The 20189-nt window shown below is 37.5% G+C and overlaps 1 protein-coding gene across 1 annotated transcript in view; it reads right to left on the bottom strand.

Annotated features, from left to right (window-relative positions):
• Positions 1–17785, bottom strand: part of SEC62 (SEC62 homolog, preprotein translocation factor) — a 29507-nt gene extending 11722 nt beyond the window's left edge. Inside the window, exons 1-5 of the mRNA XM_067737991.1 lie at positions 17644–17785; positions 8718–8826; positions 7588–7693; positions 1481–1685; positions 1143–1235 (exon numbers count right to left, since the gene is read on the bottom strand). Coding sequence (XP_067594092.1) covers positions 1143–1235; positions 1481–1685; positions 7588–7693; positions 8718–8826; positions 17644–17679 — 549 coding nt within the window. The 5' untranslated portion in view covers positions 17680–17785. The remainder of the gene's footprint in view (positions 1–1142; positions 1236–1480; positions 1686–7587; positions 7694–8717; positions 8827–17643) is intronic.
• Positions 17786–20189: the final 2404 nt, after the last annotated feature.

Genomic DNA, 20189 nt, shown 5'->3' with positions numbered 1-20189 from the left:
AATGCCTGATGTTTAACTGAAGGTATTTGCGCTTTCACATTAAGAAAGACCTGTGGTCTTCTATTACATTGGTTCTTAAGCAGGGGTTCACCAGAATCACCCAGGGATACATTATACAAAACACACACACACATCCATATACACACTCACTCACTATAGATTCCACCCTAGAGATCCTCATGCAAGTATGCCTGGAATGAGCCTAGTGCACATGTTTTGTGAAAAGCCTTCCCAGATATTCAAGCTCATAGCTCCAGGAACCACTGCTTTCTATTTATACTACTTTTGTATTAGGTATAGCAAGAAATTCACAACAACTCAATGGCCAGTATATAAGTAAATGTTTTTGTATTGGTTAAATGACTAAATTAAGTGGTCTTCATGGAAGGCTACAACCATAAAAATAAGCCACTAAATTAAATAAATAAAAATGATCTCCTTGAGTAAAGCATCAAGTAATATTGAAAATTTTAGACCCTGATAGTCGTGTGTCTAACTATAAGAGGCAGAAACCTGTAGGTGTCCCTCCTTAACCATTGTACTTTTTTTCCTTTGATTCTAATGGGAATCTTATACTTTACTGGGCAAATGACCATCCAGTATAAAAAGCATATTTCTAAGACTTTACTGCAGGTAGGCATGACCATGAGTAGGTTCCGGCCAATGGAATACATGCAGAAATAAAATCGCCAGCTTCCTGGAAAGTATCCTTAAAAAGGAAGCATGTCCCTCATTCTCCTTCCCTCCTCTGGATGCAGATATAAGGCTGGCAGTCATTTTGCACCATGAGGTAATCTTTACTAACTGCCTCACACAGGCGGAAAAGTTCAGATCCACCCTGGAGCTGCCATATCTGCTTACCTTCCGATTTCATTAATGAGAGAGAAACAAGTATCTGTTTTGTTTTAAGCCACTGTTATTTCATGTTTCCTATCTATCATAGACAGCTGAACCCGATTCAGATTGATTTAAAAAAATTTTTATAAATCTAAATTCAGAGACATTCACTTTTAAAAAGTAGATTTTGTATCTACATGGTTAAATTTATCTGAATTACTTCTTTTCTTAGTGAAGGCATCAAAGATAATTCTAAAAACTCCTATGGAAAATTGGATTTCTACTTATAAGCTAGATACTCTCACCTCATTTCCATCCAGAAAAACTTGATCATCATGTGGCTCAAGCTTGAATTTTTTCTTAGTTTCCTTCTTTTTGGGAGTTCCAGGAGTTTCCTCCTATTAAAAAACAAGTTGAATAGAAGAAAACACATTTGCAAAGAAGCAAAAAGCAATATAACATCCATATAGTCAGAGTTTCACTATATGAGACACAGAAATCAAAATTCTCAACCACAGTATTTGTAAGAATCCTAATGTGGTTTAAGTGGTTGTTGCACAATATTTTAAAGTGCTGATACACCAGTAGTGCTAATGTGCAAGTAATAATTTTTTGATTTTTACTTAATTTTAGTTGAAATCACCTTTTTGGATTCTTCCTTTTCACCATCTTTCTTTTTTTCTTTTTCCTTTTTTGTCTTTTCATCCTTTAGATTTTCTTTCTTGCTCTTTTTATCTTCTTCTTTTCCACTTTCAGCTTTTCCTTTCTCTTTTTCTTTTTTTATGTCTTTCTCATACTTCATTTTCATTACTTTTAGTGCCCGATGAAAAAACTGTTTCTTTAAAAGCCTTTGGAAACAAAGATATGACATTACATTCCCTATAAATTATATACAGACTGAAAAGCAAAAATTTCAAGACCTGAATAAAATGAGCAAAGGAAGACACACTGGCAACTCACAAAAGAAATTACAGCTAGTAAGCCCATTGAAGAACAATCAAAAATGTCTAACTGAAAACCTGTGTAGCCAATTTGATTATATGAAAGTTGTCAACCTAATTTTCATTTTTTAACTGTATAATTTAATGAGATTATAGGTTTGGAATTATCCTCAAGTTTTTCTCTAGGTTCATTAGGAGTAATCAAGACTGCTTTATTTAAAGTTAAGTCTCAAATTCAAGAGCAGACATAAGTGGTATATAAATATATGGGAAAAATAAATGTAACAGTTTAAGAAATGTTAGCAGATTAAAAATGTGCCCAGGCTTCCCTGGTGGCGCAGTGGGTGAGAGTCCGCCTGCCGATGCAGGGGACGCATGTTCGTGCCCCGGTCTGGGAAGATCCCACATGCCGCGGAGCGGCTGGGCCCGTGAGCCATGGCCGCTGAGCCTGCGCGTCCGGAGCCTGTGCTCCGCAACGGGAGAGACCACAACAGTGAGAGGCCCGCGTACCACAAAAAAAAAAAAAAAAAAAAGTGCCCATGATCTGACTGATCCAAATCGTGTCTTCACCTGTCCTTCTTGATGTATTTTTCTTCCCTCCATGTACTTCACTATTCAGCCTGTCACTATAATTAAGTATCTCCAATTAACTAAGGAATAATTAAATATGCTAAGGTGAGATTTCTGGACTCTGAAAACAACACAGTATCAAGTTGAAAACTGTACAATATATGTAGCAGAACAACACCATGTGTTCCTTGCTTCACTAATTTCTCTCAATAAACTGATCTTTCTTCTATTTAGCAGGGGTTATTTTGTTGTTGTTGTTGTTTTTAATATTCTTACTTCAGGGCATTTCCACTGGCTATTCCCTTTATCTAGAATGCTCTTCTCCCAAATAAGCATGTCCTTTTGGTCTACTTCCTCACTTCTTTCAAGTCTTCCCTCAAATGTTACCCTCTCTACTAAGCCTACCCTGTTTAAAATTATAAATCTATCCCCCATCCTTCCTCCTGTTTCCTGTTATCCTATCCACAGCATTTATTCTTTTACTTTAATATACAATTTATAACATGCTTGTTTGCCTTCACTAGACTGTAAACTTCTTAAGAGTAAGATCCTTGCTTTATTCACTTCTTTATCTGATGAATTTAGAAGCTCAGCTGACCCCAAATTAAGTCAACCTTGGCTGCCTCAATCTTTTCTAATCCTACTCAAGAAACTGGTTTAACCTTACCTTTGTCATCTAAAAGCCATCTTTTCAAATCTTATGTTCCAGTTTCAGAGTTCCTGATTTCTTTATTCCTGCCTTGATAAAGTACAACTACCAAAACACAACTAGAAGCTAGGTCCCACTGCCACCATCTGTGCCTGTTAATGGTAACTATCCACCTTTCTATTCAATACCTTCACTGGTGCCTACTCCAGCACATCATACCACTTGCTAACTAGATGCCTCCTTCTTGCCTAAAGACAACTTATTTCTGATCATTATCTTGTGCCCACCTGTGTTTTGACCTGCTTGGCTGGGCTTCTTTCTGCTGCTCAGTTAGGTCCACCCCATGAACATCTCCACAAAGCTAACTTCTAGGTCTCCTCATTTGGACTTTTACTTGTTCAGAAGATCTATACGGCATATACAATTATGCCACTGTCTGAAATGCCCCCAAAGAATCCATCATTAATATCTGCTACACATATACCTATATACATAAACAAGCAAAAATCTGAAATGAGACCCTTAATAATTAACTACTTATGAGTAGAAAGTGAGACTTAAAGAGTAGTGGTGGGTATTTGAATATGAAGGGGGATCTTTAATTTTTACTACTTCAGAACTTCTTACAAAAATTTATAATGAAAATATTCTAATCTCTATTTTTGCACTTAGATGATTTCCAGATTTTCTATCAGGATCATTCATTACAACTTCACACATTACTGACCGCAGATGTACTAACACCACAGCACTAGTTTCTGCAAAACCCCCCACCCCAGTCAATAATGTGTTAATATGAAAACAAAAATACATCTTATTCATTGTATGTTAATTGAAAACCAGCATTTCATACTACAGTTCATATTATAGCTCTCCATATAGTAAGAGTACATGTACACACAAACACAGATACTTGAGTATATAGTCTCAAATGGTAATATAATTATCCATGAAGCAACATTGTTGGTAATTTGGATTTTCTTCTGTATCATTTTCAAAATTTTCTCAAATTTACTTTAGTGAAAAAAAATGTTCTTAATAAAGAAATAAACAATTAAAAAATATAAACCATAGAACTTTAGGAGAAAAAAAAAATCCTTCCCTTGACAAGCAGATACAGAAGAGCACAGAATCAGCAGGAACACCTGCTTCTGTTACTCCTCCTGTACAGCTGCCCCAACCCCTTGAGAGAAAAGAAGACTATTAACCAATCAAATTGGTCTTGAGAAGTTCACATTCAAGTAGATGGGTTCAGATATCACCTCTACCACATAACGAGCTATGTAGTATTGGGTAAGTTACTTAATTTTAGTGTATTTCTAAAATGGGGTATAAATGAGAAGCATGTAGATTGTTTAGTGTGGTGCCTGGCATGCATGTTCTCAATGTTAGCCATTACTACTGCTGTAGCAAAATCTTGAATTTCATTTAATATTGATAGTTATGGAAAACACAAACACATTTGGTTTTATAAATAGTTACATTATACCCTCATTCCATTCATTAATAAGTAGAATCATTCACTTATTCCTTGATAGTTCCTTAGAGAATGCCTACTTCAATTCACTCTATGCCTCAAAAAATGAGATGACATTTACTATTGTAATAAAATCAGTGCCTCCATTTATTTAGCTTTAAACACACTGTATAGTACAGATCATCTACATAAACTCTGACATTTTCACAGACTACTCATACTTTCCTATCTCAGTATGTTCTGTGCCCTCTGCCAGGATCAAATGTCCACTCTCCTATTGTTTGCTGGGTAATCACCTATTTCTGTTTCAAAATTTGATTAAAACATATTCCCTGAGAGGCCATTCTTGAAGTTTCCCCATTTCTGTCTTTCTTACAGAACACACTGTATTGTAATTAGTCACAAATCTTCTCTAACAGATGAAAATATGTGCTTTGGAGGCAGAAACCAAGTCACAATTATCTCTGTATTCCTGAGGCCTGGCCTATAATAGATATTTGATAAGTATTTCTAGAATAAATGAATGGATTAAAAGCAGCTTGTAAAAAGTTATTAAATTGCTTATTATTCTTCTTCACCTCTTAATTTTTTTTACCAGGTTTAATAAATGTTTATTAAATGCCAGACATATGTTTAGGACCTTCACTTATCTGACAATGGTGAATGCCCACATTGTGCTAATTGCTGTGGAGTTACAATAAAGTATAAAACAGTCCTCCAATTGCCTTCAGATTTAGCAGGCAAGAAATTTAGAAAAACTAACACACATGCAACAATTCTATTTAAATAGTTAAGGACTAAACTGTATGCTATTACCTTTATAAATTCTGTAGAACATTAGTTTAATGTGGGCTAGAGGATCTGGGGAATACTAGATGGTAGAGATGGAATTTGAGAGATATTTATATTGAGAGGCAGGCAGGATAGAGGAAGAACTGTTTGCAGAAAATGGCAAGTTATTATCAAAGAAAGCCCAGAAGAGAGAATGAGTATGGTATATGAATGAGAGTGAGAAGGACACTACTGGACTGGGGGGTTGGAGATGCAAAGTCACTAGGAGGGTTAGGATGATGCTAGCTAAAAGGCTGAAGAGTCTGTACTTGAAATAGGCCATAAAGAGGCACATCCTACAGTTTCCTGTTTTCCTTTGTTTTTCCTTAGACTCCCTCAAGACTTCAGAAAATGAGACAGGACAAGTGTCCCTTTGTGGTTTTGCCTGTAGTCAGGCAGGAACCCATGAGGGCTGGCCATCATGAGGTCACCATGGTTATTATTAGAAGTGGCTTTGAAAACTTTAGGTAGTTATGCTTCTCTCTCTTAGTGCAAAAAGGACACAAAAAGCTTGATATGAATGGGAATAACATATACAACAAAAAGTGAGTGTATTGCTAGGACAATCTCTGTACTAAGGTTTTTTTTGCTTTTCATATAACGAAGTATCAAGTCTCCTAAAAGGCCAAGTGAAGTGTATTAATACTGGCTGCTCTCCTCAGAGATTTGGGCTCAGATTTAATATTCAAATAGTATTGACAGGTTAATCCTTCATTTTAATTTTTGCTTCATTAAATCCATCATCATTTTGGAGGAGACAGTATAGTGCAGTGGTTAAGAGCATGGACTATGAAGTCAGATTGTTGGATTTAGAATTCTGGCTCAGCCACTTACTAGCTGTGTGACCTTGGGTAAGTGATTTAACTTCTCTGTTTCTGCATTTATAGCATCTTTTAATTTTTACACTATATATATAAAAAATAAGTCTGTTTTGAGGCAGGCAGGGAAATTTGCACTTTGGAGTTCTAATACACAGATGGCTGTAAAGGAAAATACCGACTACACCACTGTTAGCTAATCCCTCCCCCGACAATGAAATTTCCATTGTTTCTGAAAGGTCCATTAGTGACTCTAGATTTTGGCAGCTAGGAATTTTTTTTTTTGGCTGTGCAATGTGGCTTGTGGGATCTTAATTCCCCGACCAGGGATCAAACCTGGGACCGTGGCAGTGCAAGTGTGGAGTCTTAACCACTGGACTGCCAGGCAAGTCCCCGGCAGCTAAGAATTTTAAGAAATAGTTAATAATTCTTCAACTTTACAGTTTTAGAAACCAGGTTGTAAAATAGTGGTTTTTAAAAGGGGTCTCATGTGGCTGATACTTTAAATGCCATTAAGCAATATATTAGTAAATGCTATGTGTATCTCCCTGCTAAGCATATAAAATAATCTAAAATGTCAAATTCCCACCAATTACAAAATTTAGTGTCACAAAAACAAAATTTGATATACTAACATCTTAATAAATATGTTTAAGTAGTAAATAAACCAAGGGAAAAGTTGGAAAAACAAAAAAAAAACCCAGCATACTTCTTTCCAAGAGAAAAGTGATTTTTTTTGGGCTGCGCCACACAGCATGTGGGATCTTAGTTCCCTAACCAAGGATTGAACCTGTGCTCCCTGCAGTGGAAGCGAGAAGTCCTAACCACTGGACCGCCAGGGAATTCCCCAGAAAAGTGATTTTTTTGTACACCATTCACCATGAAAAGTTTTTCCCAAAGGAGAAGTACTTACTATAAAAAACATGGATATGTTACTGAACTGTCTATACTTCATCTTGGAATGAAGAAAAGACAGATGTTTCAGCTGCCTTGATTTCACAAGGAATATATTAGTAATCACAAACAAAATAGGGAAGGGTACCTGGCTAATGGCTCAGTAGGCGCTGAAAAAACAAAACAAAACAGGGACAACAGGTCTATTAGGAATCTCTGACAAAGTTTTGGAAAAGATTCCCCAACTTTTGCTCTAGAAAAGAAAGAACTTTTTTGTTCACGACAGGCACTGGTATATGATTTTTATTGCTGATCCTTCAGTTCAGTCAGCCTGGCAAATGTACAAATGTAACAGAACACAAATAAAAGTTATAAAAATATGATAGCCTAACACCAAATAAATTCATTTCCAGAAGTACTGAAGAAATCCAGGTTACATGTAAAAGGTATACTTGAGCTATGCTGTAATAGCACTATACTTAATGATGAAATAGGGAAGGAGCTTCAGGACCATGGAGAATATTTTTAAATTACTATTTATATTATCCTTCACTAAGAAATAAAAACTACCTGTTGCAGTAGTCAACCACAGACTCCCTCGTTGTAAATAAAGCTTCCTCTCCTTTCTTGGCCTTCGCCCACTTTGAATCCAAAAGGCAATCCACTGCTTTTGAAGCTAAAGAAGAAATTTATTATTTTAAATTAGTATACAGCAGGATTTGTGCCTATCTAAACAATATTCTATAAGGCAAATTTCAACATTCTGGCATCCGAAAATAAAACCAAGTTCAACAGAAAATTTAAGTCTGACATAATGATGACAAATAGTTCCTCAAAACCTCAATTTGTGAAACATACTGATTAAGCACCTTTCTTAAAGTAATGCTCTGAAATAAATGACATTCAAAAATACTAACTAAAGATAAATTAATGAGAAAATGTTCTTTAAAAAATTCAAAATAAATGTAAATAGCACTCTTATCAAATAATCATAATATGGGATAAACAAACCAAAAATCTTCCTCTACCACAGTAACAGAAATTCTGTCACCAAGCTTTATTGTAACCCACTGAGGAATAAGCTCTGAAACAATCTACTGTCATTGAAAGAAGCTAAATATATGAGATGTGAAAAAACCAGCATATCTATTTTTATAAACTTTTAAGGACTATCAAAATCATTAATCATAACACTGAAGAGATGATAAATAAATTTCTTCCCAATAATAGGTAATTCAACCTTAATTGATCAGACAGGCAAACTCAACAACTATTGATTTATAAGCTATGGGACAATATTACAGATAATATTAGCTTATTATGAAGTTGTTTAGATTATGTGAATAACAAACACTCCTAAGTTGGTTCTGACACACTTGTTTCACACTGAATTCTATGCCAGAGTTTTACAAAAAGAGTATCGTTAAGTACATGTACTATCTGAATAGAAGTTAGTGTTAGTACTGAAAATAAATCCTATTTTAAAAATTTCCAAGAAACGTTATTAAAAAGCACTTTCTTTTAATTTTATTTACATTTTCAATCATGAAATGAAAGAACAGGATAATCAATTGTCATATGCTCATCATCTAGCTTCACCAATCATGCTTGGAGAGCATTTTTAAAATATCTACCTATCCCCAAATTAGGTATCTTCATAAGATATGCACACAAATATAATTTTATTGATGTAATCCTACCAATAAAATAATCAACCCGGTGACCCATCATATTGGTGGACTTTGTTGGACAGTTAAATCGAAGAAACTTGGCTACAGCCTTCTCTTCTTTAGATGGTTCACCAACTTCCTGCAAAGTAAGAATATTAATTTAATGTAATCATTTACTTATGACATTGATATACTGAAGAATAATTTACAGATCTCTTCCGAAAATCTTTTTAAGTTTAGTACAGGCCTTTCTTTCAAGCTTTTTCTGGAGCAGACCTGGTAATGTATACAGAAGACAGAATGGAGATTTTTTTTGCGGTACATGGGCCTCTCACTGTGGTGGCCTCTCCCGTTACGGAGCACAGGCTCCGGACGCGCAGGCTCAGCGGCCATGGCTCACGGGCCCAGCCGCTCCGCAGCATGTGGGATCTTCCCGGACCGGGGCACGAACCCGTGTCCCCTGCATCGGCAGGCGGACTCTCAACCACTGTGCCACCAGAGAAGCCCCTGGAATGGAGATTTTTAAAATCATGTTTTTCAAATACAAGTTGATAGGGCCCAAACCTGTCTGCCTCTTGGCCTCAGCTACAAGGCATTTATTTTGAGTTGTTTTTCCAGTATGGTAATCATTTTGTACCAGTTCACCTTCACTCTTGCCTGGTCTCTTTTTAAAAGCTGTAATGCAATAATTCAAAATATTAAGAGGTTGTCAATAGTGAGTGCCCAAATGTCAAAGTAAGTAGAAACAGGTGCCATAAATAAATGTTAAATAACAGCCAAAGCCATGTACCTTGAACAACGGACAACAGATTGCAGGAGGAGTTCTCAAATTAACCAAAGACAGCTGTCCCAGTGTGGTCCCAGATACAAACTACTATCAGAGATGCTGAAGATTTGTATTCTCTTCCCTTTCCCCTGTGGTTACAGATTCTAGATACTGTCAGGGAATCTTTTCTCACCTTGCCTTTCTTCTTTTCTTTCTGAACGGGGTAAAGCAAAAATAAAGATGCAGGGCTTCCCTGGTGGCGCAGTGGTTGAGAGTCCACCTGCCGATGCAGGGGACACGGGTTCGTGCCCCGGTCCGGGAAGATCCCACATACCGCGGAGCGGCTAGGCTCGTGAGCCATGGCCGCCGAGCCTGCGAGTCCGGAGTCTGTGCTCCGCAACGGGAGAGGCCACAACAGTGACAGGCCCATGTACAGCAAAAAAAAAAAAAAAGCAACAGACAAATAAATTACAATCTCATTTAAGAACTGATTAATGGAAGGGCACAAAGAGTTTTGGAAAGGCTGCTTCAATCCTTCCCTGTTTTCTTTTTTCCATTCCCTCCTCCAAACTTTCTACCAGCTTCATTGTTTATCATTCCCCATCTTGCTTTTATTTCCTTACATTCTGAACTTATGTTCCTGTCTACTTATTCTCCCCACTCATACACTGAAGAAAATTAGGTCAGTCTATGTTTGCATATATCTTTTATATATATACTTTTAGTTGTCTTATTGCTGTAAGCTATCATAATAAAAGTACTGTCTTTAATTACATGTTTAAGCACAGTACACAGAGCACTCAAGCAATATTTCTAGCAATATACAATTTAAATGTGAATGATTTCAGGAAAGGCTATTTCTTAAGATGAATAAAGTGCCAAATAATAGTAAAGAATTATCTGCCAAGAATCTAGTATGCCGAGAAAAATTAATGCTGAAGACAGTTATGTTTTAGGCAAGACATTCTAATAACACAAAACAGGAAAAATAAACTCTCTAAATCATCTATCTTTACGTCAGTTTTCCCACAGATTTCAAGTTAGTTTGCGTTCAGTTATGTTTGTTGAAAATAAGGAACAACTAACAAATAAAAGTTTCAACTTTAATTTTATCCTGAAGAGGAGTAATTTGTGAGATGAAGCGAAAATCTGTGCCGTGGTTGCTGGATCACCTGGCAGCTACTTCTCGTATTTCCTTCTTTGCACTTCCCAACTCCTCTACTTCCAACAGCCAATTAACAATGCATGATTCTTATACTCTCGTATTACCCCACTTGTGGGTTACTATTTGTGACAGTAAAAATTAAAAGCCTGCACAACACTGTATATCAACTATACTCCAATATACAATAAAAATTTTAAAAAAGAAAAAAAAAAGCCCAAACCATTCAATCCAAATGAAAACTATAGTAAAAACCAAATATTTATGTGATTAAAAGACCTTTAGTTTTATATATAAAAACACATATCACAAAAAAATAGAATCTTAAAAAACTGTAAATTCAAAATTTAACACTCCAAGTTCAGTAACATCTACAATGTTCATAATTATTTAATCTGGGTCCTAGTCACAAAATATAGTTTCTGACAAACTAAAAATTCTATATTTCGGTTTTTGAAATCACACTAAAATTATTAACATACATGTTAGTATATGTTAAACGATAGCATTTAATTATGTCTGTGTAACGCACTGCATTTCTAGGAGGCTCATCTATTAATAAATAATATCCTATATAGTCACGTACAGCCTAAAAAGTAATACTATATAAATAGATGGAAATAATGAGATACTATAATTGGCTTTATAGAAACCAATTCTATTTTATAATCACACCCATATATGTTCAATTTTTCCCTCAGTTGATACAACTGTTGCCAATTTAAAGATTTATCCAATTAACTGATAACTTGTTACTGGGATATGCTTGATTAAAAATGGTATGTGGGGGAGAAGTCTCAATAAACATAAATTGTTCAAATGCATACTTACTGAGTGTTTACCCTATAATAACTCTGGGTGCTACTGTTAATACCAAAAATTTGTTAAGGCATGATACCTCCACTTTGTTACAACCTTCCAAAACAACTACTGTTATTTTCCAAAATGAGTGGTAGAAAAAATATTTTAGGAGTACAAAAGGAGTGAGATTATCAATGTGGATGAGAATAGCTATGAAAGACCTCTTGGAAGAGGGACCTGGATTTTGAAAGATGAACAAATTTGGGATAAGCTGAATGAATAGCATAAACATACTGTGGCTAAAAATGAGCATAAAATTTGGCTCTAGTAGAGACAAGTTAGGAAGAATTGTGAGGTTAAGTATGTATAACAGGGCTAAACAGTATTCAAGGCAGTCTAAGAAATTTCAAATTTACTCAAGTCACAGAAACTAGGTTTTGAATAGAAGGAGAACAAAATGAGAAAAAAAAAATGACTTAGACACTATTTTGGAGCCTGTATGTAGAATGAACTGGGGGAAAAAAGCACAAGGCAGGAAAACTACTTAGTATTCAAGTAAGATGTGATGTGATACTAGACTAGGAATGGGAAGGATTTTGACATTTGAAACATTTCAAATGTACAACAGATAGGACTCAATGATAAAAGATGAATGAAATGGCTTAGTAAAAGATGTCAGACTTCTAATTTGATCAACTGAAAGGACAGTTTTTCAATTAACAGAAATTTGGGAGGAAGGTGATTCTGGGGGAAAAACAATCACATCAACTTTAGGCATGACAAGTCTACACTCATACTAACACTCAAACCATTTACTGAACACAGGCATACAGGTACTAATCTACTGATTGTTGATAAGAGGCATCAGACGTAAAATCTATTAGAATACCCAAGAAACTGAAAAGTCCATTCTATTATTATATAATAGGGAATCTGATAATACATGAATCCACATTTTAAAACCTCATTTTAACAATTAACTTCAAGTTCACCAAACTCTTTTCCACAACTGCAAAAACAGACTCAAGTATTCTCTTTGCATTCCCTTCCCCCTCCTTGGTAAAGGCACTACAAAGCAAGAATGAAGTGAACAGACCCAGAAAACATGGACTTGGATAATCTCTCCCAACCAGACACAGTTACTTATTCATTGATACTTTCTTAAAGTATCAGTTAACTTCCCTTAAACATCTGACTAGAAAAGTAGTGAATTCTATCAACATATTGGTACAACAGAACTGATTCCTTCCTTGCTCCTCCTTCAAGTTCAAATCCTTAAAAAGTTTCTATTATCCTCTGTGAAATATTATGAAATATTCATTATACCACATATAAGTTATACATACTGTAGACTGTCTCTAACAGTATAGAATTTGTGCCATCTGCTGGGGCTTTAAAGTCAGAAAGAAAGACTGCTACAGAAGAGCACCAAGAGAATATGACCTTGGGAAGCTAGTAATATAGAAGAGCCTGCCATGGAATCTTCATTCTCACTGCTCCCCTGCTGCAGGCTAAAACAGTCTTATCCTCTTCCTGTTTATACATTAGACTAAAGTACTTCCCCTCTTTGTTCCCTTTTGATGTGAAGAAATATTCAGAATATTTTCCTAACTTTTCTAGAAACCCTCTGACAAAAAGTGAAGGCCTTTTGCGAATAACATCACCCACTAACCAAGAGAAACCAGCTCATCGAGCCTTGAATGAAGAGAACTTTGTAGCTCAGTGAATGAGCTCAAATGTCTTAGAATGAGGAAGCAAAGAACCAGTACGTTCTGAGGCTGGACTGCCAACCCAAACACCAAGATGCCGGGTGTTGCAACCCTTAATCCAAAATTACAAAAATTGAAAGTTTGGGTAGAACATTCTTTTTAAATTACTTAACAAATATTTTTATTTTAGAATACTTCAACACTCAAATACTACAATGAAACTGGGGTTACCATTTCTAACTATATATTATTTTTGGTACTTAAGATAATCTTTTTGAGAAAAAAAATATTAGATCAAGAGTCAGTAAGCCATGGACTTCAATCTCACAGAATTTTTGACTTAGAATTTGTTTTCCCCATCCTCCCACCCCCAAAACGACTAGAATTTTTAAAAATTGTTATATTCAATAGAAATAAGCTTAGGTAATAAATAAGCTTGTTGAATGAACTGAGCAAAAGAAAAAGATTAGTTCACCAACTGTCAATTTGTATCTTTATACAAACAGTATAAAATATTCGTGAAAATGTAAATAGGTTAACAGGTTAAAATCTGAAAGCTGGAGATCTTAGATAAATCCTTTGCTTAAAGTCACACAGTATGTTACTAACAGAGCTTTACAAGAGTCTCTGTATCTTGACTTTGGCAGTGCCCTTCTAACATCCCCCAGCCCCTGCCATTGTAAGCCCTTCATTAAGCCTCTGGGGGGAGTTTTTCCACTTAGGACTGGCTTCTTGGGTTCCATCTCTTTTCTTCAGAAAGTCCCAGAGTCAGAGCGCATAATCCTAAACTTGGCCTTTTCTGAAATTTAGCATATTGGTTCGTGATATGTCAGGGTTTTACTGACAGGGAGACAGATGGGTGCAACAAAGTTAACTGAGATGCAGGTATTATAAAATTTCTAGGAATGAATAAGCCATTTCAATGTCCCAAAACTCAACTAGAAACTTTACACATAAGCAGAACACTAAACGGGATGAGCCTCTTTAGCAGGGACAAGTCTCGTTAAGTCTTTGTTGTACAATTTAATATAAAGATGGCAAGATTAAAGTATGTCAAAACAATTTATTTTTTATTTTATCAATGGTGCAGTGGAATGAACATTCAACTGGAATTAGAAGACTTGGTCTAAATCTGGTTTTACTATCTTGATGAGTGACCCTGGGTCAAGCCACATATCCTCACTGAACCTCAGTGTATCTGTAAAATGATGTTAACGGTTTAGATCAATATGTTTTATACCTAGTAATGCTTTTAGATCTAGGTCCTAAAAGTAGCTTAAAGATGAGGGATAATGGTAGTGAAGTAGTGGGGTACTGAGGTGATAGGGCTTTGGGCCCACCCCTCTGCTTTTACATAAGAGCTGCATTTGTGCAAAAAGATTCCAAAAACCCCTACTGCTTGAAAGTCGTTTTCAACTCTAAAATTTCATGGTACTAGGATTCTCAATTAACCCTTCTAGTAAGCAGCACTTTGTTAACCTATAAGCACTGATTTTAATGTTCTTAAAAACTTACATAATTGCATTTCTTAGCAAACTTACAATTATTTACTTTCAAATGTTTTATTAATTGAGATCACTCTCACTTGAGAATCTCAATCATGAAAACTTTGCAATATAACGTCAGTGAACACGCAGCTCACTTTTGGTTTTCAGTGACCAGTAAAGTGAGTCCAAGAAGGAAATGTGACAAAATAGTCTTCTTGCTTCCAACTTTGATGGAATACCAGAATCTAAAATTAGGCTACATTAGAAAAAGCATACAGGGCTTCCCTGGTGGTGCAGTGGTTGAGAATCCGCCTGCCGACGCAGGGGACATGGGTTCGAGCCCTGGGCCGGGAAGATCCCACATGCCGCGGAGCAACTAAGTTCGCGTGCCACAACTACTGAGCCTGTGAGCCACAACTACTGAAGCCTGCACACCTAGAGTCCATGCTCTGCAACGAGAAGCCACCACAATGAGAAGCCCGTGCACCACAATGAAGAGTAGCCCCCGCTCACCGCTACAGAAAGTGCGCGTGCAGCAACGAAGACCCAATGCAGCCAAAAATAAATAAAATAAATTTTTAAAAAAAGAAAAAGCATACAAATTAACTACTTTTTAAAACCCTGAACTTGTTTGTATCAATCATTTCCCCCAATATACAAATTACAATTCAAGGTCAGTAAATCTACTAAACATAAAAATCTTTTCTAAACATGAAACATCAAGTAGCAACAGGAAACTGAGTAAATATTACAGATCTTTTTGCCCAGAGTCTCACAATAGAATTTTTTCTGTAACTTCAACTCTGAATTTGGTCATTACGTTTGATCTTTTTGTCTAAAGTAATGCCAATATTATAGAGTTTCTGATTCTCTGGAGGGAAAAAAACCAAGGAGTTTTATAAGGTATTGTACACTTTTATTAATCTGTTGACACTGCACAGTAGTACTCCAGGTAGCACTCCCAAGATCTCCACAACATTTTACATAGCACAGCTATGTAGAAAACTTGGAGGAGGTGAAAAATGTTATTTATTTTCACTTAGCAGTATACCAACTTGATTTTTAACAATCAGATCCTCACACACTTATCTAATCCCCAACTAAACAACAGTAAGTAAATAGCCATTCTTTATGGAACTCACAACTCAAAGGTTTATTTACTGAATAGATAACTGTTAATTTTTCTTCAGCATATCAGCGTGCTTAACAAAAACCAAAACAAATTATCCTAAAGCCTTCATCCCTGGGGAAGGGGAAAAAGGAGTTATGTGCTAAGCACTCTTTCAATAGCTTTTATAACCTTTAATAACAAGTCACCCACGCACCTATTTTTTCCACAACAACCCAATGAGGATATTTTTTTAAGGTAAATATTCCTTCTTATGGATTTGGAAATAGAGGAAAAAAGTTAAGTAACTTGACCAAAGTTACACGGCCAATAATTATTGACACTGGGGTACAAACAGGCACAAGTTTTAGCTCCCAGTCACTACCACTACTATACAGGTTTTTAAATCTATCTTTCTGCTTAATATGAGATCACAATTGAAATAGAGCAGGTATTCAAAGTGAATTAGGATCACCTTTACAACAATATTAAACAACAGTTGAAACTGTAAAAACAATGTTTATTTAAGGCCATAAAATATACCATGTGTGTAAATATAAGTCCAGTAAGTCCTAATTTGATAACTTCAATACAAATTCTAATAAAAGTATATTTTGTATCCATACCTGACCAATAACACTAAATTTTGAAAGACTAGAAACAGTATAATTAGAAACTTCTTCCATAATAACCTTAAGCCTTGGTTTTATGACCTGTCTGAACTTGGGGGGCAATTGTCTCTGGTCCCCTTCTGTACTCTTTTTGAAACTACTTTCTTATTTCTGCCTAATTCTAAAATTCTAAATTTACTGATCACTGGCATCTTTTTTTCCCTAGTACTTCAAAGTTTTCAGGAGAATTTTAACTTGCATAGCTCAAATCACCTGTGGTGTAAGTCAGTTAAGTGATAAAAATGGGGGAAAAAACATTAGAAACATTCATCTAAGCAATGAAATAGTAAGGAACAAAAAGACAATGACGAGTGTAACAATTTGTGATTAGTATATTAACAGTTTACAACACGCCATCAATTTATGACGACATATGAAGGTTTCTAAGCACAGGAGCTAATAAGGAGACAACAAAACATCCTGAGTCTAAGATGTTCCCCATATTTAATCCTCTCGGCAAAGAGCAAGAACAACAGGGGGAAAACTGCAAGGAAGAAATACACAGATGACATGCATGTGGAATGAGGGAGGGATGCTATGTAGGTTATGAGGATGACACACTGGCATGTGAAAGGTTTCTGGGCGGGACCCGCTCTTTGCAGTACCAAGGGAGTTTTGTTTATTTACACTGTGTCGCTGAAAGAAAGCCGGAAAGCTTCAGTTGGACGTTTAAGTTAATAACTGTGAGGAAAAAGGAGGCTGCACGCAAACGAACATCTGGATACGCAGATCGCCGCCTGGGCCCCTGGGGCAGCTGACCAAACCCCGATCACTGCCCCCTCCTACGGTCCTTCTATCTGCGCACAAAGAACGGGCAGCTTTAGGTCAGTCCTCCGCCTCCTTCTACCCTAATTATCGCGGCCTTAATTTCGGGACAGCTAAGGCGAAAGGATGGCGTGGAGAAGGAAGGGGAGGAGCCCGGGGAGGGTCGGTGTCTGAGCTCGGAGGACGCGGACCTCCCAGCACAGGCCCAGGCCGGCAACGACAACGACAACGCCGCCGCCGCCGCCGCCACCCTGGGCTGGCGGCCGCGCCTCCCGCCTTCCGCCGCTGCCCCAGCACCTCCGCCTCGGTCTCCGCCGTCGCCAACACCGCCCTTCCTCAGGCCCCTCAAAACGACTCAGCCCGCAACCGGCGACCTCGCGGGGGAACCCCACCCCACCTCGTCCTCGATTTCGCCCACCCTTCCCGGGAGCTTTCCCTGCGTCTTCCACTTCCGAGAGTCCCCTATCCCAGGGCTCGGCTTTGCTACCTGAATCCGCTTCTTGTGTCGCCTGCGTTCCGCCATGTTGGCCGCTCCGCCCGGTTCCCTCTGACGTGGAAGTAGGCGGGGGCGGTGGAAATATCGCGATAGCGCGCCGCGGGGCTGTTATGTAATCTACCGGCTGGCGCCGGAGCGGGGAGGCTGGCGAGAGGCCGGTACTAGGCGGGCTCGGCGGGTCTTGGCTGCGCTTTCTCTCCCCTCTTTCCTTGGCTCCTTTTGTTGCAGGAACTGGAAATCGCTGGGACCAGAAGGAAGTTGAGAAGTGGATCAAAGAACAGGAGGACTGGAAAGAGTCCTTGGTTCTCAAACCTGACTGGGCATCTGAATCACCTGGGAAGCTATTAAAATACAGATTCCTGGGGCCCCATGCTCCTCGGAGTCAGTAGGTTTGGGGTGGAACCTTTTACAGAGGATTTCCTGAGACCTATGGAATTCTAGACGTCTCTAAGTGTGGCACTTCTTTTCTTGCCAGTGAGCCCTGCATCATCTATTCCCCACGTGTAAATTCTCCTAATCCCATTTGGAAGATGGGAAAGCCGAGACAGCTGAGGTGCAGCGATATGAACAGATTTATCTAAGGCTCCACAGTTGGTAGATGGCACAGACGAGACCTAAGCCAAATTATCTCCCCGTACAATGTAGGGGGTAGTCGGGCTCATGTGAAACAAACTTTGGATTCCCCATTCCATTTTCCACGTTGCTTCTCGAAACGCACCTTTAGAATCCGAGTCAGAGAACTCAGGGAAGTACAAGCAACTAATACGATGAGTAAGGAGAGAGATTCTAAGAAGTTGGAATTAAGAAGACTGCAGGGTACTTGGAGTCTGGTGAATTACTATTATAACTATTGTTATTTTAGAGCTACTTAGATCAAAGAGAATGGGCTTAAATTGCTAGTAAGTGTTTTTAGATGGAGATTTTAAATAATAGAAAATTAGGAATTTACAGAAAAGTAAGATGAAGGAAATAAAAATCCCTAACGCTACCGTCCAAAGATCTGTTAACAGTTTATTTTCTTCTAGTATTTATTCATACTTTGTGTGCATATATTTCCCCCTTTCCCCCAATTGAGATCATATTGCATAATATGCCTTTTTCACTTAATGTTATGCTGAGCATATATCTTTAAAAAATTCTTCATTCCCTGTAAGTAACCTAATAGCAATTAAATATGTAATTAAGGCAAATAGTGGCATCTTGATGCCTAGTCTTTTATAAAGTAACATAGCTAAAGTTCATTTTTGGACTATGCAATTCTGCAGTCTGGGGACTGGATCAGCAAGTCATTTGGTTCCTTTTCCTTCTATAATCTACAATCAGGGTGTGTGTAGTCAGAGAGGGGTGAGAAAAAATGATGATTCTTACCAATTAACCCAAAACATAACACAGAATATGAAATGTGTTTATTTCCTTCAGTCCTCCCCATCCAAAATGAGGGTAGATCTGTTTTGTACTGTTTTATTTGGAGAACACTGGATTCTCTTCATAGGAAAGCTAGTTTATAAATGAAAATATTATTGTATTTAATAGATGTTGAGTGCCTACTAGATGCAAAATCCTAGGTTAGGACTATGATGGGGAATGAAAGCCCTTCATGGAAAATAACTACCTCTCTAGCTACTGCCCTACCACCTTTTTCTTCAGAAGAGGTTTAATTTACTCTCCCCATGTCTCACTGACATTCACTCCTTAGACTACAACAATTTGGTTTCTACCTCCACCATCCATTAATAATTCATGTCCAATTGTAGCATCTTATTAAGGATTTGACAATATTGACCATGGACTTAATTTGTTCTCCTTCTTTGGCATTCATGATATCAGGTTGTTCCTTCTGATTTCTCTTTGGCTCCTCTCTCTTTACCTAGCTCTTCAATGTTCCTGGCCACCACGTTTCCATTCTCATCTTCTTCCCTTTTCTCCATGCATTCTGGGGATTCTTATTCATGTTTACAGCTTAATTCCAAAATACTGCATTACTGTTTATTTCTAGTTGTCTTCTGGATATCTCCACTGAATGTCCAACTAGAAATCACCATTCCCCCCCACAAAACCTGTCTCTTTTACTGTATTTTTAAACTCTGGTAACTGCATCACTGTTTACTTAGTCACTCATGCTAGAAATCTTGGAGGTATCTCAACCATGCCAATCAGTAAGCAATCCTGTTGACTCTGCAACTGAGATGTTTGGAATCCTTCCCTTCCTCATCATTCCTATTGCCATTGCTTTGATTAGGTTTTTATCATTTCCTACCTGAAATGTTGTTGCAAAAGCCTGCTAATCGTTCCGCCCCAACTCTACCCTCTCTACACTCCAGACCATCCTCCACTCCCTTGTTAACCACCTGCCAGGCACCATTGCTCCCCAGCGTGTACAGCAACATTAAGGATGGCTAATGTTTGCACATATAACCCAAATGTCACGTTTCTGGGTCCTACCTCCATTTAATATTTATATAAAAATAGCTCAAGCACTCTTATCATCACCCCATTTATATCTTTGATGGTGGTAGTGGGGAGTTTCTCCTGGCCAC

This window comes from Pseudorca crassidens, chromosome 5 (genome assembly GCF_039906515.1).
Source record: "Pseudorca crassidens isolate mPseCra1 chromosome 5, mPseCra1.hap1, whole genome shotgun sequence".
NCBI lineage: Eukaryota > Metazoa > Chordata > Mammalia > Artiodactyla > Delphinidae > Pseudorca > Pseudorca crassidens.
This window is presented reverse-complemented; position numbering and strand designations above follow the sequence as displayed.